The 23,118-nt window shown below is 38.1% G+C and overlaps 3 protein-coding genes across 6 annotated transcripts in view; 2 read left to right on the top strand and 1 right to left on the bottom strand.

Moving 5' to 3' along the window:
- plpbp (pyridoxal phosphate binding protein) overlaps positions 1-2,029 on the top strand; it is a 6,048-nt gene extending 4,019 nt beyond the window's left edge. For both annotated transcript variants that reach the window (XM_014016309.1, XM_014016307.1), the window contains exons 5-8: positions 555-695; positions 773-915; positions 1,017-1,115; positions 1,702-2,029. In XM_014016309.1, the coding sequence (XP_013871763.1) occupies positions 555-695; positions 773-915; positions 1,017-1,115; positions 1,702-1,893 (575 nt within the window). In that variant the 3' untranslated portion in view covers positions 1,894-2,029. The remainder of the gene's footprint in view (positions 1-554; positions 696-772; positions 916-1,016; positions 1,116-1,701) is intronic.
- Positions 2,030-4,592: 2,563 nt separating this feature from the next.
- Positions 4,593-8,679, bottom strand: tmed4 (transmembrane p24 trafficking protein 4). The gene is made up of 5 exons (XM_014016306.1): positions 8,491-8,679; positions 7,254-7,354; positions 7,041-7,166; positions 5,848-5,994; positions 4,593-5,775 (listed from the first exon to the last, which is right to left on the bottom strand). Exons 1-5 carry the CDS (start codon positions 8,627-8,629, stop codon positions 5,626-5,628), a joined length of 663 nt encoding a protein of 220 aa, XP_013871760.1. The 5' UTR covers positions 8,630-8,679; the 3' UTR covers positions 4,593-5,625.
- Positions 8,680-9,118: 439 nt separating this feature from the next.
- The window catches only part of ikbkg (inhibitor of nuclear factor kappa B kinase regulatory subunit gamma), a 19,420-nt gene continuing 5,420 nt past the window's right edge, over positions 9,119-23,118 (top strand). The window contains exons 1-13 of one of the 3 annotated variants that reach the window (XM_014016303.1): positions 9,119-9,452; positions 11,906-12,046; positions 12,136-12,404; positions 13,987-14,061; positions 16,296-16,502; positions 17,477-17,538; positions 17,785-17,832; positions 19,603-19,705; positions 19,787-19,875; positions 19,986-20,138; positions 20,765-20,837; positions 20,911-21,045; positions 22,087-22,223. In XM_014016303.1, coding sequence (XP_013871757.1) covers positions 11,908-12,046; positions 12,136-12,404; positions 13,987-14,061; positions 16,296-16,502; positions 17,477-17,538; positions 17,785-17,832; positions 19,603-19,705; positions 19,787-19,875; positions 19,986-20,138; positions 20,765-20,837; positions 20,911-21,045; positions 22,087-22,223 — 1,490 coding nt within the window. In that variant the 5' untranslated portion in view covers positions 9,119-9,452; positions 11,906-11,907. Of the gene's footprint in view, positions 9,453-11,905; positions 12,047-12,135; positions 12,405-13,986; positions 14,062-16,295; positions 16,503-17,476; positions 17,539-17,784; positions 17,833-19,602; positions 19,706-19,786; positions 19,903-19,985; positions 20,139-20,764; positions 20,838-20,910; positions 21,046-22,086; positions 22,224-23,118 lie in introns of all 3 variants that reach the window. The other 2 variants (XM_014016302.1, XM_014016304.1) reach the window with 2 other exon arrangements.

Here is a 23,118-nt window from a genome sequence, read left to right as displayed (position 1 = left end):
AATGCTACAAAATAAACAAATTTTTTAGAATATTCTTTCTCACTTTTATTCACGATTCAGAAATTATTATATTTCTTTAGAATAAGAATTTTAAATTGTGCTAAACAAATATAGGGTCAGGGTTAGACTTTTAAATTAAATAAATTACTATATAAAGTGGTAATTTGAAAAACGCTACTTTTTTAGATTTACCAGACACGTTATGTGTGTTATCACAAAGTATCAATATCAGATCAGTATTGCAGATACCAGCCAAATTTTACTCTGTTTCAGTTTTTGAAAGAAAATTGGCCTTATCAAACATCACTAGTGCTCAGGAATGTAACGTTTCCTGTTTAGTTGAAGTTAATTACAACTTTAAGCTCATGTGACCCTCGGTGGAAACGAGTTTGACACCTCTGTGGAATCTGTTGTCTTTGGTCACATTTTAGAACCCGATAAAGACCAAATTTGCTCTAATTTGTCCTGATTAAAAGTTAAAACCCTGGAATGGAGAAAAAAAAGGTGGACTCTGTTTTACCTATAAAAGCTAGAATCCTGGTTCTTCTCTCTAGGGGTTCCCAACCTCTTCCTCGTGGAGACGATCGACTCAGCCAAGCTGGCGGACAGGGTCAGCAGCTCGTGGCAGCGCCTCCGAGGCTCCAGCAGCCAGAGGTTAAAAATCATGGTTCAGGTCAACACCAGCGGAGAGCAGAGTGAGTGTCGCCGGTCGCAGAGACGCGCCCCCGGCAGGTTCAGTGTTTCACCACAGGCTGTTGCGTGTCGGTTGCAGGCAAACACGGCCTGCCGCCGGAGGAGACAGTCGACACGGTCAAACACATCATGTCTCAGTGCACCGCCCTGCACTTCTTAGGACTCATGACCATCGGGCGCTACGGCCACGACCTCGCCCTGGGTTCCAACCCGGACTTTCAGGTACATAGAAAACCTTCTGAAGGAACTTTATTTTGTTTTAAACGGATTATCAATGTTTCTGTGAGTTTATAGTAAAGATTCAGATCTAAACTTGGTTATAGATGCTGCTGAGTCGGAGACAGGAGGTGTGCGACAGTCTGAAGATCCCCCTGGAGGAGGTGGAGCTCAGCATGGGCATGTCCAACGACTTTGAACACGCGGTGCGTAMCTTTCTTTACCTGGGAGAGTCACGTTTAAATGCTAAAATTAGGAAAATTAACACAGTGAATTAATCCAAAGTTTTGCCTATTTTTCATGCATTTTCACAGTTTTACAGCTTTAAGCTTGGTTCAGATGGCAAGATTTTAAAATAGTCTGTCAATTTTCAAAACCTGAGAGACTCCAAACAGGACAATAAAAACTCAGATTTGATCTTACAGTTGTGTGGTGTACAATCACAGCAAAGACAACACACCACACTAACAGATTTCACTCAGACTCACAGAAACCTCTCTATCAAATGTTTCTGGTGAACTAATGAACCGGAGCAGCAATCAGGTAATAATCCAACTTGTTGAATATCCCCGATTTAAGATTGGAGCAGTCCTGATGTCCTTCTGAGCTGACTAGACCACTCATCACAATAATCAGCGCATCCATAAGATTGTCAGATTAGGTCAAAAATTGTTACAATTGTCTTGCCGTCTGAACCAGGCTTTAGCCAATAACGTGATGAATTCATGTAAAACTTGTCAGATTTGTAAGAACGTTTATTCTCTTTTTGTCTTACCACCCCTGGGGTTAAAGATCGAAATTGGCGCCACCAACGTCAGAGTAGGCAGCATCATCTTCGGCAACAGGGAGTATCCCAACAGTGCCGCAAACACTCCGAACCCCAGTCCGCTCCCCAGTCCGGCTCCCAGTCCAGAGAAAACCTCCAAGACGGTGTCGGAAGAAGCTGCCAAGAAGATGAAACACCTCACCGTATCCGAACACTGAGACGAGGATAAAAACTAACCTGGAGCCTACCACTGCAAACAACATCTCCGAAAACCTTAAGGAGAATTCTCATGTTGACAACTTTTTGTGTGCCCTTCTTGCTCTTTTGAAGATTAAATTGACATTTGGTTTGAAGCTAAGGTAGTTCAGCTGTTTTTTTAAACAGAATTTTAGCGCTTTGGCTTCCAACACAAAGCTTTTTAGTGAAGATTACAGGATAGAAACTACTGACAATATGACTTTAAAGAACAGTCTTAATTTGTTTGAAGTGGGGTTATGTGACGTGGTTATTAGTAATTTTATTAACTGCAGCAGTTAGTTGTCACTTTACTGGATTGAGCCATTTACCCCTACCTCAGTGAGGTAAGTCTGTTCAGACTGAGGTTGCTTAGAAAATCGTATGGATCTGATTTAGTAACATTAAAAAAAGATATGATATAAATATTAGAGCTGTGACTTTGGCGAACGATCCAAATCTTTTGAACGGCTCTTTACAACGAATGATAGGAGCCGAATCGCGGGCAGAAATGAGCCATTCGTAGTTTTATTTCATTTAGTCCTCATATAGTCAGGCAGAGTTGTGGAGTACAGAAGCTCACGGGGAAATGGGGGTTTCCGCTTGACGAACAAATGGTTCCACCCACGTGACGGGATTACGTAATTTCCCTACGTGATGACATAATACGTTCAAAATCGAACGGCTTTATGAAACAAACGGCTCGCCAAGATCCGGATCCCTTCAAAGAGCCATTTATCCAATCCATCTCTAATAAATATACATATTCAACATGGCAAGTCAATCCAACCAGTCCTTGTTTACCCAAACCACACCCACATGTCAATTTGACCAATCATGGTTTACCCAAACCATGCCCTCAAGTCAATCTAACCAATCGTGGTTCACCTAAACGTCCACAAGTCGATCTGATCGATCAGTTTGTCCAAACCACTCCCACAAGTCATTCCAATCAATCATGGATTACCCAAAACATCCACAATTCATTCTGATTAATCACTGTTTACTTAAACCACGCTCATAAGTCGGTCCGACCAATCAGTTTACTTAAACCATGCCCATTCAACAATCTGACCAATCGCGGTTCACCAAAACAATGCCCACAAGTCACTCCTACCAATCATGGTTTTTATTAAACTGCACCCACAAGTCAATCCGACCAATCACAGTTTACTTAAACCACACCGGTACATCAAYTCGACCTATCGCGGTTCACCTAAACAATGCCAAAAAGTCAATCTGATTGATCACAATTTATCCAAACCACTCCCACAGGTCGATACAATCAATCATGGTTTACCCAAAATGCACCCACAAGGTAATCTGACCAATCACAGTTCACCTAAACAATGCCCACAAGTCACTCCTACCAAACATGGTTTTTATTAAACCACACCCATACGTCAATCCGATCAATCACGGTTCACCTAAACAACGCCTACAAGTCAATCTAATTGATCATAATTTATCGAAACCACTCCCACAGTTCGATCCAATCAATCAGTTTACCTAAACAATGCCCATAAGTAACTCTGACCAATCACGATGTACCCAAACTACGCCCACAAGTACATCCGATCAGTAATGACATACCCAAATCACGCCCACTCTCAAGAAAGAGACCCCCTACTTGGTTCTTTTAGGTGTTTGACAAAGTAAATATTCAAAACTTACAAAATAAGAGGTTTAACTTAATTTAGTTGGTGGACATTTTTGCATGAGTAGCTCTTAGCTTGAGAGATCATTCTGCTTCAGGTAAGACACTGGCTGCTTATGAGTACTCCACACAACCCCACTTTAACTAAACGTTCCCTTGTCTCCCTTTTAAGATGTTTAAGGATAGTGTTTGACGCAAATAACTTTGAGATTCCTGACTAAAAACGTCTTAATCTGAGGGAAAAGATGAGATTTCGTTGAGTGTTTTCTACCTTCAGGAATCCGTACGGTTTTTATTGTACACTTGAAGCAAAGACTTGATTTAAAAGATGATCCCTTTATAACATTTAGTATCGTGCATTTGATATGGTTTCGTATGACGTGCCTAACGTGTCAAATCTTTATTCTTGATAATCGAAGTTTGGTTTTTGTGTTTTTAGTGCGTGTTTCGAGTCCGTGCCGTGTTGTTTCCAGACGCAAGAAAGTGAATCTATGCAAATGTTAGATTTTAACCCTGCGGTGGTTTTTCTTCAAAAGATGTCAGGAACCGTTTTTTTTTTTCACATAAAGTGGCAGTAAAAAATAACAAAGATTAACTTGTGGTTAGATGTGTGCTTTCTGTCTCAAAACGTTTAATCTTTGTTTGGTTTAGAGTCTGAGGAAAGGCAAGAACCAAGCAATAAATTTCACTGTTGAAATTATCGAACATTTGTTGTTTTTATTCATATTTAAAGTGTCTGTGACGCTTATCCATTAAATACAAAGTAAATATCTTTATATTTAGGAAACTTGGCATATTACGAACTCTGACTCATCTCTAATGGACTTAATCTAAAGAAACATTAGATTCTTCTTTAGTCTGTGTTGTTAGCCATTACAGCAATGCTCTGTTTACATGCAGACATTCCCCTTTGACATYACTTCCTGTTTCTTCATGTGAATATCTCAACACCTGTCCGTCTCAGCAGCGTAGCTTTTTTGCAATACGTTATGTTTCAAAAAATGCAATCATATTTCGAAAAAAAAATTACATCACAGGCACTTTAATGACAAAGAAACATTAAAAAAACATGTTAGTTTGGCTAAACCTTCTTTATTAACCACTGTAAGGCGACATCCAGACTAAAATGAAGTGTACAGAATAATTAAAACCACTTTAAACAGGAGTTTAGTGCAGCAGCATGTTTCTCATTCAAAATAATTACAACAAAAAAACTGTCCTATTAAAACTTGGCAGAAAACACGTTCCGTCGACTGCTCAATAAATAAAATTTGACAAAACTCGTTTGTTGACTTGAATTTTGGGTAAAAATCAGTAGAAAACAAACAACTGTTATTTACAGAAAAACAAACAGATTTAAAGGATCGTACACTGTATTTACAGACTTGTTCGGAGCTAAAAACTTTACAGTTTATTAAGAATGTTTTTTTATATTTAACACTGAAATGTAGCTGAAATCATAACAAATCTGTGCATCTTCTACGTGCATTTATCTGATGAGACAAATTAAATAAACCACTGTCATGAAAGCCAGGCRATCATGTAACTGCCTCAAATATAAAGACGGAATTGGTGAAAAAATGTGATGTAATTCTGCAGATCAAGAAATATCTGAAACGATCAAATTCAACAGATTTCCGATAAACTGAATAAATTTTTTTCATGCCGTTACAAAGGCTTTTTTCATAAAACCTTTATGAAACTGCTGCTCATAAATAAAGACGAGAGCAAAAAGTCAAGTTGCTTCAGTAAAATATCGTGACCTTTGACCGGAAACAAACTAATCTGATTTTAGGGTTATTTTTTCTGAAACATTCTTTTCTCCTGTGAAAATCAAACRTTTCTCCAGAAAACATCACAAACACAGGTGAGACCGGAATGTTGTGCTACGGAGGGAAAAGAAAACGTTGCTCAGGGTTGGTTTGTGGGAAAGAACTGGTACCGCCAGTGGTTGATATCTTCCTCCTCCTCCTCTTCCTCGATGGTTCTGCTGGAGGTGGAAGAGACCCAGCTCTGCGGAGTCCAGTCCAGGTCGCTCCCCCCCCGGCCCAGTCGGACGTTAGACCAGCTTCTTGGCCTCGAAGAAGCTCTTTAGGTGCCTCATCTGCCAGATGCCGGTGATGATGAGGATGAAGGTCTGAGCGATGGACCACCAGAGGACGCGCTGGTTGGTGCTCTCGCTCGTCATGCGAAAGCGCTCCTCACGATACTAAAAAAAAAAAAAAAACATTTAAGGGCGAGCCAAAGACCGAACGGTCAGACGGTCTCTGGTTCAACTCACCCTCTGGTAGTTCTGCTCCTTCTGGATCTGCTCCACCTGGTCCAGCAGCTGCCGCACTCGCAGCTGCAGCTCTGTCAGTTTGTCCTTGGCTGCGATCTCGGGGTAGTTGTTGGTGTGTTCTCCCACCTGGATGTCCAGGTGAACTCTCTGCAAACATCAAGGTGTGGTTTTTAATATGACAAAATAAGGCTCCACTGGGCTGCTCTTATATTAATTAAAGCTAATAAATTTACCGTAGAGGCTAAACCAATTTTTATAAATAGAAGTTCTGACAACTCCCTCAATTTTTTTTTCTTTGCAGGGCTGATTGGAGCCTAGCTGGTGACTAGTGACGCTAACCAAAAAGTTAGGTTCATTAACACTAAACTGACATTTTTTTTAAATCGTGGAAGCTAATGCTAATCGCAAAGACAACAACCCAGTTGTGGGACTGGAATCAATGGTGAGCACAGCTAAACACTAATCTGCTCAGCAAGAATCTAAGCTCTAATGTTAATTGATAAAAAAAATTTGTGAAAGCTAACAGCTTAAAACAACTGGAGGGACTGACAAACCTGTTTTGGTTTTTGAAAGTGGGCGAGATCATCTGTGGCAAATCGGCCAATCCGAACCAGAGTTATAGCTCAATCTAACTTGTGAAACTTCCAGTTTACCCCTTTCTCTTTGATCAAGCTTGTATTTTCATAATTAATCAAACAAATAAATACTTTCTTTTTCATATTTCATTTTTAGTCACTTTTTTTGTATTCATTATTTAAATAATAAAATTTTTTGATGCTCTTGGTTTGAAGTTTAGATGCTACATGCTACACACACGGTGTCTGACATGTCCGGCACAGCTTGTAACAGGGGATAGGTTTGATTTCATTCAAAATAAACAGCTTAAAAATAGAAGTTGTTACACTTGTGAATTTTTTAGTGGACTTAAAATTAGAGGAATCTAATTTAGCTGAAGCTAATCGGTCCGCTAACAGTTTCCAAAGTTAGCAAAAAGGCTAATCTGCAGCTCATTTTTGAAAATTGCGACCTAATTTCACGGGAATGGCTTACAAAATTGTATTCTTGGCTGCGTGCGCATTATTTTGTTGCAGTAAGTTGGTGCAGAGGTTATTATGAAACTTGTATTATTACATCTATATCATGATTAAGGATTAACTTTTGAAATAAAAGTGGTGAATTAAAGTTGTTCGTACCAGCTTGCCTCCTGCAAACAGAGCCATCTTGGTGGAGTTGGAGTGTAAACAGATCTGATGCTCCCCAGGAGTGTGGGAGGTGAACGTGAAGCGTCCTTCAGAGCCGTACTGACGAGACAGGATGATCTGGAAAACACAACCTTTTAATAGTTGGGACAATTGTTCAGCACGCGGACGTGTTTTATAAGAACGGCACTTCCTCCCTGCGTTTACCTTCGTGTCCGGATCCTTGATCTCGACATGCATCCCGAGGCCAGGGGTGGACGGAAGAAAGGACCCGGTCTGTTTGTCCCACAGCTGAGTCCGGTACTTTCCTGCAAGAAACGACACATGCAGGAGGTTAAAGCTACTGCTCTTATAGCTGTTTGATGGCCTTTAGCTGCTTTTAACTAGCTTTTTGATGCTTTTGACTGGACTTCAACTTTTAGCTGGCATTTTGTTACTTTTAGTTTAATTTAACCTTACAGCTAGTCTTTTGCCACTTTTAGTATTTTACTATTTTTAGCTTTTAGTTACCCTTATCTTACTTTTAGCTGGCTTTATAGTTTTCATCTGGTTATTTTGTAACTTTCAGCTTTCAGGTAGCCTTTTGCTTCTTTTAGCTAGCTTTTCACTACTTTGTTAGCTTTTTTGTTACCTCTTGGTTCACATTTTTTAGCTTTATTATTTTGTAGCTTTATGCTTCTAATTAGCCTTTTGCTACTTTTAGTTTAAGGTTAGCTTTCTGATATTTTTAGCTTTATCTTTTTGCCACTTTTAGCTTTTATTTTGCCTCGTTAATTTTAGCCTCTGGCATACTTTTAGCTACAATATAAAAAAACTTGTTACTTTTTCACATTAATATTAGCTTTTAGTTATTTAGTGGCTTTATGCTCCTAAATTAGCTTTTTGCTTCTTTTAAGTAACGCTTTGATAATTTTAGCTTCTGGTTTTMCTTTTGTTACTTTTTCCTTCTAGGTAGCCTTTTTCTACCAGGTTAGCTTTTTTTGATTTTTTTAGCTTTATGTTGTCACAACAGCGCCCTCTAGTGACAAGAAGTAATAACAGCAATTTAATTTAAATGCAAAACCAAAACACTAAAGTATTTACAATATGTTTTCATAGAAAATGCAGTTTATCTAGTTTAAATATATTTTACGGAATGGTGTAAATATTTTTTCCTAACTGAACTGCCTATATTTTTAATAATCTTAATGTTTATGGTTATTTCATACTGAGACTTATGGACAGAAACGTCCTGTTTAAATTAATCGGAACAATATTCTAAACAGGTGAAATCTTAATAAAGAAAAGGCAAACCAAGAGCAGCTTTTCACTCTTTGGTTTGTATCACTTTATTCGGTTTGAACCCCACAAACAACTCTTTCTGACGTCTGCTAACGTCTTTGGAACAACCAGCTATTAGCGCAGACTGCTAGTTAGCCGCTAAGCTAACGGACCACCGGCTCACCGATCACCATCGTCTCGTCCGGAATTTCTTCAATGAAGCATTTTTTCTCCGTCTCTCCTATGTGGAAATACAGCGCGCGGCTCGGGTAAATAAAAGCCASAAGGAGAGCGGCTGCAGCAGCTGACGCGGACAGCATCATGTCACCTCCCTYACTACAGCGGACATGAAAATGCTGCAGCTCGGTGACGTCATCTTTCACTACGGAAAGAGAAAGGGGATTTCCTGTGAGCGCGCGGAGCTTTAGGCCCCCGAGTTCAGACTGACAGGCGCAACTTTGCAAGGAACTGGTTGAAACTTAAATTGKTAAACAGAAACGTAAATAAATTTAAATTTAAAAATGTTTAATTTTGTAATTGGSCACGATTTAGTTGTTTAAATAAAGGGTTTATTATGAAGAAGTGGTGGGCTTATAAACATAAATTAAATCTAGCTGTATATTGCAGTGTATTTTGCACATTTTCATATTAAATAATTTATTTTTATTGTTTCACCTTAATTACGTTTTTGTATAATTCTTGCTTGTTGAAAACAAATCATATTTTAATAAAACATTTTTTTTAGTACTTAAAACTTGTGCTAGGGCTCAGTGTCCTGCGAGGCTAAACTCRGGGTTAACTGTCCCATTTTTTCGAGCTAACAACACTCTCGGCTGGGCTTACAGATTCAGCTTTTACTGGAAATTTTAACCGCGCCCAGGAGAACTTACAAGACTGGATAAAATGCTGTTAGTGAGGCACATTTTTCACTAATGTTCATTATTATATATTTTTAGTAAAAATAAATAAATAAACGCCTCTGTTTGTCCTCCCGACATTATGCTAAATTAGCCTACCAAGCTAATTAGCTAGCTTCTCTATACTCGCCTATTGTTTTTAAATAAACAACCCGGTGAATTAGCTTTGTTTGAGACAACCTGACCAGTTGATCTTCCGGACTTTAGGATTGGAGAAAAAAAAAAGAAGGTAAGATACGTATTTTTGTCGTAAATGAACCGTGTTGTCTCTGTACAGATTATTTATTGACATTTAACGTTAGCTTATGTTGAGGAATACTGTGGCCATCCTGTTTTTAAGTATCAGGACTGTTTCCTATGTAAATATATATAGATATTTTTTCTCAGTGAGTGAGCACATTGCATTCTCCATCATAATAMAAGCATAATCTACACAAACCGTCCAGATAAGAACAAAAATAAAAGCAAAATCACGTTTCAGTTAAGATAAATAATGAAACATSTCTCCTGAACATGGTATTTATCCGAGCTCATCTATGTTGAATGATTATAAAATAAGAATAATTAAAATCACGAGTGGTTCTATATAACTCAGGCCTGCTGAGCATAGATTAAGGTAWTAAAATAATGTATCAGGTGATGTTTTCTTTACCTGTAAAGTTTTACAGCTCGTTAAACAGCTCTTACATTTATTCATAAAATGAGATAAAAAAAATGTGTTTTCCTTCTCTATAATTCAACTTTATAGGAAATTAAAGTGAAAGTGAAAGTTTAACATATTTTAGTCGACTTAACGAGGCAGAAACGTGTTCAACCTCTGAAACCGAAGGCCTTACTTAGTTACGAACAATTGTGATTATTTAATACTGTTGTGTCAAAACGAAAGCATCCAGTTTACATGGCAACACATTGCTCAACAAAAGTCGTCTTAGGACTCAAAAGTTACATTGTAAAAAGGCAGTTGGTAAATCAGAAGCATTTATTGCCATTCACACAYACAACATCAAGATGCAGTTTAGAACATCCGTCCGGAGAAACACACACACACACAACAAACATGGGAGAACGAATGTCCAGGGTCCTTCACCTAAATAATAAATATTGATCTAAGGAAGCTAGGAAATTTTGTAGAAACTTCACTTTGTCAGTGTCCCTTCCCACGCAGCACTCTGGTGACAGTGAAAATAAACAACTCCCTTTGAACAGGAAGAAACCTCCAGCAGAAAAAAGTACAACGAAGTAAGAGCGAGCAAAGACAGCAGCAGAGGGAAGAAAATGKGGTCAGTTTGTCTTCCAGCAGTGGTCTATAGCAGCAGAACTAAGGGATACCTCAGGAAACCCAAACCTAAATATAGTGTCTGCGTCGTGGACAAAAACCGTAAGGTGTTTCAAGATAGGAGCTTGATAACTGAAAGCTCTGCCTCTTTTTCTACTTTTAAAAACTCAAGGAACCAATTAGGAAAATACGGAACAATAAAATCTAAAGAATTTCTTCATTTAATAATTTTAAAATGGTATTTATGCTTTATATTATGAACTTTTTAACCTAAAATTTGACTCTTAGGAAGAGCTAGTTTCTGTACCATGAGGATAAGTACAGTAATTAAATCTAATAATTCTTTAAACACAGAGAAACAAAAATATAAACTGTGAATAAGCACAAATTTATTCTTATAAAGGGATGAAAATAAAAACTTTTTGTTGTCAATGTTTTATAAAGAAAAGGAGCTGTTTAGCTTTTATTTATATTACGTTTATTTGATAGGAACAGACACACAACAACATAGACACTGAATAAAACAGCAGTCCCATACCTGCTAATTAGCACCACTTGTCCCTAGATGRACTTTTATAAACAGTATATCTAAAAGGGTCTTTCTTCTATGTTTATACTAAAGCATGGAATGACATTCCTCAAAACATAAAGTCCATTTCAAAACTACAGCCCTTTAAGAAGAATCTTGTCTGCCATCTGCTGGACACTTTTTGTTGTGCTCATWTTTAGACGTCCTATTTTGCAAATGCTGCCTTCCTGAAATTTGGTMTGCTTGTTTGTCTTTGTGTCTATGGTGTATAATGATGTGATTGTGATGCTGTATTTCTGAGTGTTTTATGTGCTGCAGAACAGGAACCTGCTGTAAAACAGCAATTATGCTGAGTCAGGCTTGATTTTTTAGTAATCTTCTCCTGTTAAATCAATAAATCAAATCAAATCAAAATGTGCCTAAAAAGTATAATAAATTTTTTTTAAGTAAAATTAATAATATAAACAGTCTTATACATAAATCAAAGACACTACAGCATACAATAAAACATTATAAACATGAATAAAAATACCAAAACAAACAAACAAAACTAGATTTATTATTATAATTATTAGATTTAATTTGTAATTTGGATTTTAAATACTTGACTTTAAATAAAACTATTTTGGGAACTAAGGCTACAAGAAGGGAAGCAGGTAAAGGACCAGCACACACTGGGCTGATTTATTTTTTATTTTTTAACTAGACCATAAGAGTCACCAGGGAGGCAGTGAAAACRTTTTTGTTTGTCTCTCTTCGTTGTTTGGACGGATAAATAAAGGAGGAGAATCAGAAAAACAAACATCCCGCAAAATCGAATAGAAAAATAGAACCAGTTTTCAAAGCTGTGGATAAAACAGTAGTTATGTTTGTGCAGGAATGGTGCAGCCCCAGCCTGATGGTCCGATGCAGTGGGACATGTCGGGGGAGGACAGCGGGGGGGCCCTCAGGGTCCCACCAGAGCTCGCTGGCAACGAAGTGGTGACCAGACTGCTGTGCGACAACCAGCAGCTCCGAGGTAAAAAAAGAAAAGCTTTTTTTGACGAGCGTTTGGTGTGCATTCAGTGCGGCGAGCAGTTTGTGTAACCTCATCCGTGCGTTGCTCAGAGGCTCTGCGGCGGAGCAACCTCGCCCTGCGTCAGCGCTGCGAGGAGATGGAGGGCTGGCAGCGGAAAACCAGGGAGGAGCGAGAATTCCTCAGCTGCCGTTTCCAGGAGGCCCGGGCGCTGGTGGAGCGGCTGGCCCAGGAGAACCACTCCTTACACAGCATGGTCAACCTGCCGGCGGCGTCGGCCTCCAATCACTGCTGCAACTCCAGCCAGACCGAAGACTTGCAGGGACGCCCCGCCAAAAACGGGCCGGTAGAGGGGCCGCAGGTTTGTCCACTTACCTGTTACCTGAGGTTTGATGTTGCTGCAGTCATAAAGATGCTAACAGACACGGCCACACGTGTCTAAAACCAGGAAAGACTGAAAAAAAAAACTTTATGAATGAGGCGGCCAGAATTATTACATTTTATCAGTTGAATCTGATTTCAGCCTATTGAAGAAGCTAAAAATAAACAGATCACTAGCTAAAACCAAAGGTAGCAAATCTGTTGCAAAAAGTAGCAAAATGCTAGTTAAAAGTAGGAAAATGGTAGCTAGAAACTAAAAGCAGCAAATGTATAGAAAAAACTGTAGCTAGAAGCTAAGAGCAGCAAGTCTTATCTAAAAATAGCAAAAAGCTAGTTAAAAATAGTTAACTAATAGCTAGAAACGAAAAGCTGCAATTGAGAAAATATAGAAAATAATGTAGCTAGAAGCTAAGAGCAGCAAAGTTTATCTAAAAGTAGCAAAAAGCTAATTAAAAATTGCAAAAAGATAGCTAGAAGCTATAGGCAGTAAATAAAATATAGAAAATAATGTAGCTAGAAGCTAAGAGCAGCAAGGTTTATCTAAATGTAGCAAAATGTTAGTTAAAAGAAGCAAACTAGTAGCTAGAAATGAAAAGCAGCAAATAAAATATAGAAAAAAGTGTAGCTAGAAGCAAAGGGCAGCAAAGTTTAGACATCTAAATCTAAAAGTTGCACGTGGATGCTAAAGGCTAAATGTAGCAAAGGCTAACTCAAGTGTTTTGCTCGCAGATAAATATGAAATTGTACCTCAAAGTTGCTAAATGTAAATAAAGTAAATGTAGGAAATAGCAATTTACAATTAGCAAAAGAAGAACCAAAAAATTAAATGTAGCAAGAGGCTGAAAGAGTCAAAAGGAAAGCTACAAGTTGTAGCTAAAACTAGCAGACTGGTATGTAGAAGCTAAAAGCAACAAAATGGTTGCTAAATGTATGAAAAAAGCAGTCTAAAAGTTGCAAGTGGATGCTAAAGGCTAAATTTGGCAAAGGCTAAGTGTTAATAGATTAGCTAGAAACTAAAGATAGAATTGTAGCTAAAAGCTGGTAGGTAGAAGCTAAAAGCAGCATAAAGTTAGCTCAAAGTAGCTAAATGGGTTTTATATGTAGCAAAAAGCAATCTAAAGATAGCCAAAGGCTAACTGAAAGCTAAATATAACAGTAGGTGGACTAAAAGTGTCAAAGGGCAAGCTAGCAGTTAAAAAAAGTAAACGGTAGCTAAAAGTAGCTGAAAGCTATATGTAACCGACTGGTAGCTAAAAGCTTATATTGGCTACAGAAGACAAAAGCAGAGCGAGTAGCTGAAACAGATTTCAAGWGAATAATGTTTTTAAAGGAACTGATGAGGTTTTTGTATCTTTCTATGAGTAAAATATTTGTAAACAGAATGTTTTTTTTAATATGAAAGTTACTAAAACTAAAACTCACACATCGCCTGAATGAGCTGAATGTTTTGATGTGTGAACAGCTAAAACAGCCCAAAGTCTGAAACGAACAGGAAAAACCGAAGAAGAAAACCTTTGTTTTGCCTTCAGAAGAACGTCTCTTATTTTTGTTTCGTCTTTCAGACTCTGGATCAGTGGGAGAGAAAACGGGTCGAGGACACGGAACAGCAAACCCAAACCACTCCGCTTCGCAGCCTGGTGAGACGTTTCAGCTCGTTGGTCCTGTTTCTGCTTAATCAGCTGCTTCATGTCGCCTGCCTTCGCCTATTCTGTCTCACTACACTGTACACACAAATGTCCTTTAAATTAAAAACATTAAATTCAACATTAACCTTTTATAAACACGTTACAGCTTGATTTACTGAAAATCAAGTTGTAAAACTGAATAAAACAATTTGATTTAAGCTGATGAACACCATAGAGACTCTATTAGAATAAAATTTAAATGGAGGTTAAAAACTCTGCAAACTTGATATTCTTCTGACAGCAAGTCTCCAACCTGATCTTGTTTTATTTTCTGGCTCCAGTGGCACAAAGAGCCTTAAAGTTCACCACAGTTTTTAAAATTTTCAAAGATTTTGTGACCTTTTGCCTCTAATTTAATCGCAAGAGCCAGTAGTTGAAGCATTTAAAGTTGTCATAGTTTTTTTTTTTTTTCATAAACCAATCAGGGCATATTTGTTTGCCTGTGTTCCAGTACTCCAGCTTTAAACTCTGTGATATTTATCAGGTGGTTTGTTGGCACCTGATAGAAATGTGAGGCCGCACATCACCTGGGAATGTCAGCGAACCAGTTTGTGTTAATCGTGACGAGCTGAAAGCGTGTTTCTGTGACCCGCGCTGCTGAAACGAGTCACATCGAGGAAGCATTTCATATTTAGTTGTTGTTATTTTCAAATTATTTTTCATCTGAGAAGCTTCAGAATATCTTTCAGTGTGTTGAAATTTAGTGTTTTACCACATGGCAACCTGCTGGTTTTGTTTACGAGAACATCTGTTTTAAAAACTCAATTTTTACCGGTCTGTAGGGACGACAAACACTATTCAAAAAGATATTTTCCGGCGCTACGGCAGCCAGCAGAGAAAAATGTTCATTTACAAATTCAATTTAAAGGATTACGCTGCAAGAATTGACCCTCTGACCAAGACTTACAATCTTAAACCCAGCCAAAAAATAGTTTTGTTCTCGTTTTGAAACTGTTATACTAAATGAGCAGAACGTGTGAGATCAGGGGTTCCTAAAGTTGGGGTCTGGATCCACAGTGGGGTCCCGAAACATCAAGTTGGGGTCTTGAAAAAATTTTCAATAAGGATGCACCGATATGAACATTTCAGCCGATATCAATATCTGATATACAATAATTATTGCTGTTATGGCCGATAACCAATATTTACCAATATTACACAAACACAAATTRTATTACCGGTATACATATACGCACAAATGTACTTAGGTCTTTTTTTGATACTGTAAAACGACCAGACCTCTGACATGGCTCTACTTCTGTTATTCCTGGTTACACAGCATCATTATCACTATCATGAACAAACAGATGCAGTTCAACCAACCGTCTCACCTCCCAAAACAGAAACTAAAGCTAAAATGTCAGAAATCAATATCAGACGTTAATATAGGCCCAGTTTTACATATCGGCCGATACTGATATTAATGCCAATATATCGTGCACCCCTAACTTTTGAATTGATTTAAATTAAAAAATTACCATTAACAATGCTTTTTTWAATTTATTTATTATTTTATTATTTTATTTTTTATCTTAGTTGTTACAAAAGAGTGAGGTTAGYGCACTTGAAGTGGATAAAAGTAGCATAATGAATGCTACTATGACCTTGTTTATAGTTGGGGGCACAGGACTCTGCTGCTGTTATTTTGTGGGTCAAAATCCAACTCAAATGAAGTGAAATTAATCTGCCAGTAAAATAATGAATAATCGAACACACTCTGCTCTCGTTTAGTGCATCAATCAAAAATGATTTTTTTATTTTTTTTTACCTGATATAAAATTGTAAGACTTGGTTAGGTGGACACTTTTTGCAGGGTAGAATTTAAACGATTACTTCTGAAGACATGTCTGATTTAAACATTTCAATTTAAAGATAGATTATATGATATTTTAGTTCCTGAGGTTACCAGATGCTGAAACCAGAATCCTGGGACACCCAACCTTTGTGTTGGACACGTGAAATGAGACGACAGGACTGAATGATTGGAGCTAACTGGAGGTGAAATCATCAAAACATCCTGGAAGTCAGTGCAAAGAGGCTAAAAAGTGAAATTTATTACTGTTCCCAGATTAAACCAAACTCTGACTTCACTTTGTAAATTTTGTCGCTCGTCGTCGTCTTTTTTTTTTTTCACATCGATGAAGGACTGGAGTTGAGATTGACCGTGTCCCACTTCCTCCCTGCAGCCAGTGGAGGGCGCAAACGAGTTCCTGCAGCTGCTGAAGACCCACAAGGAGGAGATGAAGGAGGGAACGAGGGAGCTCAGGAGGAAGAATGAAGAACTGGAGTGGAAGAACGGAGAGCTGGAGAGGAAGATGGAAGAGGGAGAGGTGGAGAAGGAGCGAATGCGCCGCTGCATCGACCAGCTCCGAGCCAAGCTGCTGCAGGTGCAGGTAAAACCATCCTGAAGACCCTTAGTAAAAATATATACTTCAAGTTCATTTTAATAAGTATACTTGAGTTTAAGTTGAAGTATATCAAGTATATTAGGCACCATGTACTTGTAGGTGTACTAGAAAGTATACTGATTTAATACTTGTTTGTACTAAATTGGGACTTTTGTTTGTTAAAAAAAAAGTATACTTTAAGTATACTGTTATAATGTCTTTTGTTGTTTATAAACTTAGAAAAGTACTTACAAAAAAAGTATACTTTAAGTACATGTCATTATGTATACTAAAGTATATAAAATTGAATTTCTCTAAGTGTACTTTTATTTACCATTAAGACAAGTATACTTCTAGGACTAAATTGACCCACAATTAGTTTATGAAAGCATACTCAGAAGTATACTGAAAGTAATTTAAGGATACTTTTAGTTCTTTTTCTTGAAATATACTACAAATAAACCAGGCTGTGTGAAAAATGTACTTTCAGTGTACTGCTAAAGTTTATCTTGGCCAAAGTTTTAAACATTAGTATAGACTAAGTATACTTAAACCTTTGGTATACTTTTAGTATAGTATAAGATAAACTTGGGGAATTATATCTCAGATAAGTACATGAAATGTAAACTAGAAGTATACTCCTTTTATTTTTAGTTTAAAATTAGCATACTTAATGGATACTTATACTACTGGCTTCAAATGAAAACAAGAAGGGGGAAAACAGATTGAGTGTCCAATCCTGGTCCTCGATGGACGCTAGCCTGCAGCTTTCAGAGGTTTCTCTGCTCCAGCACACCTGATCTGAGGTTTTAGTGGTCATCCAGGACCAGGATTGGACCCGTGTGCATTAGCATATTTATGCTAACGCTGTCTTTGAAGTGTCTGATTTTTTGGTGTTTCCGGACGTTTTCTGTCATACGCAGATTAGAAATCCAAAGAATCCTCTTCTTGTTTAAGACCTGAAGGTAAATGTTTTTCAGGYGAGCGGCGGCTCTGAAGAAACCGTTCAGCTTCGCGCTGAGGCGCAGCATTCCTCCGACTGGTACGACGCTTTCCCACACTAACGCAAGCTAACACCACTGAACTGACTTTCTGCTAAACTTTGACTGAGTTTTGTCAAATAACCAACGTGGTGCTGTGTCTGCACTGAACTCTCCTCTGTTAATAAGACTATCAGCATGCCTAATTTATCTTTTTTTTTCCTTCTGCTTAACAAAAACCTTTGAAATGACCCTTGTTTCCCCCTTCTTCCTCTTCCTCCTCGCTCTCTTTTTGTTCCCTTTTCCAGTTTTGGCCTGGCTAAACTCACAGAGCAGCTTCAGGCCACACAGGGCAGGTGAGCCCCCAGCTCTGTGTGGTTTTCTGTTTCTCTGCCTGCCTCTCTCTGAACTCGGAGCTCATTTTGTTTTTTGCTCGTATACCAGAAACGCTTAGACTCTGTCCTATTTGATGTATTTATTTTCTTACCATTGCACCACTCTTAAAGTTGGACTCTTTGCATTAAAATAATCCTGTTAGCTTATATTTCTGTGTAGCTTCAAGCGCTGTCTGTGATATCACAACACAGAGGTCACGATATGATATATTATCATGCTGTCAGCAAGATGATATATCAATATTTTCTCCTCTAAAATAGTCTCATTAAAAAAATAACCCAGTTTAAAGAGCATACAATGCATTACATGCATAAAGTCTGATTGAATTCGGTTTATTTTTATACAGTCAGAAGAACAATAGTGAGAACTGTTTTAATTTCACATTTCTTTCATCCATTAAAGTTCCTGTGACGTGCTTATCCTTCAGATACAAAACATCAAAATCTATCAAAAATTATTTTACCTGTTTGGACACATAACTGGCCTGTTTTCTTTTGAACGTGGCTCGGCAAAAGGGAAACAGGAAGTGACATCAAAGGGGAACTCCTTTAAGAAAAAGAACTCACTGCTCTTTGTTTATTGAAACATTATGATTTGAAATCTGACTCTTTATTTTTGTTTGTTTGTTTGTTTGTTTCTGTCTGATAGTGACTCAAAATGATCTAAAACGTCAGATTCCTCTCCACAGTCTGGGCTGTTGAGCATTTTAGCTTAGCTCTGTTTTCATGCAGACATTCCCCTTTGACATCACTTCCTGTTACTTCACATGTAAATATCTCAACAACTGTTCATCTCAGCGGCATGAAAATTATTTTGTAAAATGTTCTCAGTGTTGTCTTTCCAAAAATRCATTTGTATAATTACAAAAAATTTGATGTCACAGGCACTTTTAAAGATGGATGTACAGTACTTTAAATACARAAAGTCAAGGAAAACATATTTTATATTGAGGAATTTGGCATAATACAAACAATTTTACACATTTTATCGCACAACGGGCATATTTTCTTTTGAACTTGGCTCAGCCAAAGTGAAACAGGAAGTGACATCATGGGGAAACTCTTTAAGAAAAATAACTTCCTGGTCTTTATTTATTAAAACAATGTTATTTGAGCTCTGACTCTTCTTCATCTCTCTGATAGACTCAAAATAATCTAAAGAAACATCAGATTCTTCTCACAGTCTGTGTTATTGTAGCAAAGCTTTGTTTACATTCAGACATTCCCCTTTGACATCACTTCCTGTTACTTCACATGTAAATATCTCAACAGCTGTTCATCTCAGCGGCGTGATTTCTTTTTTGCAACAAGTTGTTAATGTTAGCTTTCAAAAAATGCTTTCATGTTTTTACAAAAAATATTTGTTACAGGTGCTTTAAGTCTCAATTAGGAGTCAATACAGTAACAGGAAATGAAATATCGACCAATATCACAATATTTCAGTGTATTTCTTACACCCCTAAGAGCTTAATTTGAAGTGGGAAGGTATTTATTTCAACATTTTGGCACAGTTCAGTCTTTTTTTTTTTAGAAAGTTTCTAACTGAAACTAAAAAAAATGTTTATGGTGTGTACTGATGCAGCTACAGATAACTATTTTTTATTCAAAAAATTACAATAAAATGTAGGTTCTTGGACAGATTGTACAGTTTAAACATGCAGGAAGGTGTTTAAAGGCTTTTGAAAGAGGATTTTTCGTTGCATCAAGTTGACAGGTGAGCTTTCTCTGCAGGTATCGGGAGCTGGAGGAGAAGCTGGATTACCTGCAGAAGAGCTCTGCTCAGCGGGACCGGACAGAAGCTCTGCTCAAACAGAAGGACAAGGACTGTGCTCAGGTGTGACGCTCAACCCGCCCAGCGTTCTGACTCCTGATCTCACTGCAGCCATTAATGTGGGTTAATGTTTTGTTTTCACAGCTGGCCAAAGACTGCGAGGCCCTGAAAGCCCAGGCAACCTCCCTGCTAGGAGAGCTGAACGAGAGGCAGAGCTGCCTGGAGAAAAGCGAGTACGAGCGCAAAATTCTGGAGGAGAAGTAAGCGGCGGCGTCACGTCAGCGTAGCGTGGGGTCTCCGTCCTCTCCCCGCTGAGCCGTGTTTTTTTGTCTCCGACCCGCAGGCTGGTGGGTAAGGTGAAGGCACTGCAGGCGGCGGAGCGAGAGCTGGAGCAGCAGAAGACGCAGCACAACGTGGCCATGGACAAGCTGCTGCTGCAGGTCCAGGGTCTGGAGCAGGCCCTGAAGACGGAGAGGCACACCGTCACTGAGGAGAAGTGGGTTCACTCCCGTAAATAACGGGGATTCGACTCGACGTTTACGTAAATGTGACCCATCACATCGAAACACGGATGAAGTCCAAAAGTAGAATGTGGGAAAACATGCAGATTTAGGGTTTTGATTTAAAYGTCTGCAAAAATAGCATTTTGTCTCATTTGAATGAACAGTCTGAAATATAATCCTAAAGAAAATTTTCAAGCATTTTTTTTTTGAGCAGCAGCAACAAAAAACCTGATTTTGAGGAAAATGCTTTAAAATTTTGAATTTTTCCCTGTCAGTTAACAATGTTCTTGTTTCTTTCCAGCTGGGAAATCTTAATATAAAAATACTATTTGAGGCTCTTTATATTGACATAAAAAAATAACTCAATTAATTTACATAAAATTAAAATTCAGACCWAACAGTAATGTATTATCGTAACCAACAAGACAAATGAGATCATATCTCTGGATAAGCTTATGATATCAGAATGATCCAGGTATCAAAATGTAGCTTTTAAAGCAGGAATCTGAAAATGTAATTAGGTCATTTTGAACAAATTTGACTTAATCCTCATTTTGATATGATGGGTCACATATATAAAAGTATGTAAAACTCTGCTTGAATGATTCCTCTCTTTAAGGAAAAAACTGACCCAGCTGCAGCACGCCTACACGTGTCTGTTCAGAGACTACGATTCCAAACTGAAGAACGAGGTAAAAACACACCCACACGCTTCGGTCCTCACGCCGCGCTCGTTTTAAACTTCCTCTCCCGGCGGCGCCGCAGGAAGGAGACCTCAGCAGCCGACTGGAGGAGGCGGAGCGGGCGCTCGCCTTGAAGCAGGACCTGATCGACAAACTGAAGGAGGAGGTGGAGCAACAGAAAGGCTCGCTGGAGACCGTCCCTGTCCTGACCGCGCAGGTACCCTCGCACACCTGWACCTGTTTACAATCAGTAACAACTCTGATCTCAGGAGGACTTGTTAGAGCTCAGACGATGTGTCGTGGATGACTCTCAGCTACTACCACACCAGATTTTAGCCCAACATCTGTCACCGTTTTTGTGTTCGCTAAGGTTGATCACTGAAAATCTATCCAGTGGTTCATAACAAACAGCCAGAGTTGACTCCAAGTGTTAAGCTTTGCTATCAGCGCTCTGAGTTGAAGTTGGAGATTTATTTATTTATTTATTCATTTAATTTAAAAACAAAAATAAATTCTACACAACAAAAATATACAAATCCCAACTGAAATGAAAGGAGGCAGAAATAAAAAAATCTTATATCTGCCCCTTTGTTCCATAATTAATTTCAAGCAATAATAATCAAGAAACAAAAACAAAATAAAACCTTCAATTCCTTCTCAAACAACAACTTTTGATTTTTATAAATACCATTTGACGCTAGTCAAACAGCAAATATCAAATACTTTACATTGTTAATTGTTTTATTTGTTATTTAAATACTGTTAAATGGCATTTTATTTCTTTTTGACGCTCTTAGTTTGAAGTTTAGCTGCTAAAGACGCTACATGCTACACACACGGTGCCTGACACGTCCAGCACTGCTTGTAAGAGAGGATAGTTTTTATTTATTTCAGGATGAATGGCATAAAAATAAAAAAAATTTAAACTTGTGAAATTTTTAGTGGACTTAAATTTASCAGAACCTTATTTAGCGGAAGGGAATTGGTTCGCTAACGGTTTCCAAAGTTAGCCAAAAGGCTAATTCTAAAGCTAAATGAGATGCTAGTTCTGCTATTAACAGATTGGTGGATTAGCGGAACTGTGCCCACCACTGGCTACTGCCAAACAAAAATTCAGCATATTTGCAAAACTTGATATTTTGCTAACAGAAAGACAAACAGCCACAGTTTTGTCGTTCATTTTTAGCGTGCCTTCAGTTTGCTTTAGTTCAACAGTTTTTCAAACAAATTGGACTTATTTTATTTTGTGTTTTCTCAGGCGGAGATCTACAAGGCCGATTTCCTTGCAGAGCGAGAAGCGCGAGAGAAGCTGAACCAGAAGAAGGAGGAGCTGCAGGAAGAGCTTAATAAGGCCGTGACCGAGATCGAAAGGCTCAATCAGGATCTCTTATCACGGTAAAATTAACTAAATGATCTGTAACCGTACGCCTGTTTCTTTTAACGGGAGCTCAGATCTTCGTTTGGGTCCGTTTGGATTCCAGGAGACGTGTCCTGATCTCCTTTGCTAATCAGATGCTGAGTCAGCTTCTTTAGCTTCGCTGCAGACGTCAGCTGGATCTACGTTTTTCCTTTTCACGATGCCCAAACRACACCCAGCTTCAGATTTAAATCTGGATTTAAAGGTTGAGGATCTGCAGTAAACCTCAGGCAGGACAAAGTCCCTGTCTGTCCTTCTATAAGACAGTCCACGCTTAATTGTCTTATCTGTCCATACATGGGACAGCGGTTTGTTTAGGGACCTTCAATAAATTACTGAAGAAACACTTGAGAAGCAAAAACAAAAACCTTTTAGGTCATGTGACACAAAACTAAATAGAACAAGGCAAACCTCAACCTGATTTTAAGGTATTTTCTATTTTATTTTAGTAAAATTGATGAGTTTTATTTTATATGTTTTAGGTCATGTGACACAAATGTGATGTTTGAAGAGCTGCTGAAGTCCAGCACCAGTTCTTGAGTTAAACTGAACTTGTTCCTTTAATAATATTAAGTTTTCATACATTTGGTACTGCGATTATTTCTACTTTATTATTAAAATAACATTTGAATAATCAGCATTGAGACATTATTCTTCTCACTACACCACAAGCTGATAGCTGTAGATGGAACAATAAAAATGAAGCGGTAAATTGTTAAAAGCTCTTGTTAAGTGACGCACAGTTATTCTCACAAAAAAATAACAACATTTTTTAACACAAAATGAAAAATGATCTCAAATTGTTTTTAAAAACTGCAGATTTTGGACTCCAGCCTGGTTCCAAATGCCAGGAAATGTGTTTCTCAACAATGC

Source organism: Austrofundulus limnaeus, unplaced genomic scaffold (assembly GCF_001266775.1).
Source record: "Austrofundulus limnaeus strain Quisiro unplaced genomic scaffold, Austrofundulus_limnaeus-1.0 Scaffold142, whole genome shotgun sequence".
NCBI classification, from domain to species: domain Eukaryota; kingdom Metazoa; phylum Chordata; class Actinopteri; order Cyprinodontiformes; family Rivulidae; genus Austrofundulus; species Austrofundulus limnaeus.
Note: the sequence above shows the minus strand (reverse complement) of the source record. Positions and strands in the feature narration are given on the sequence as shown.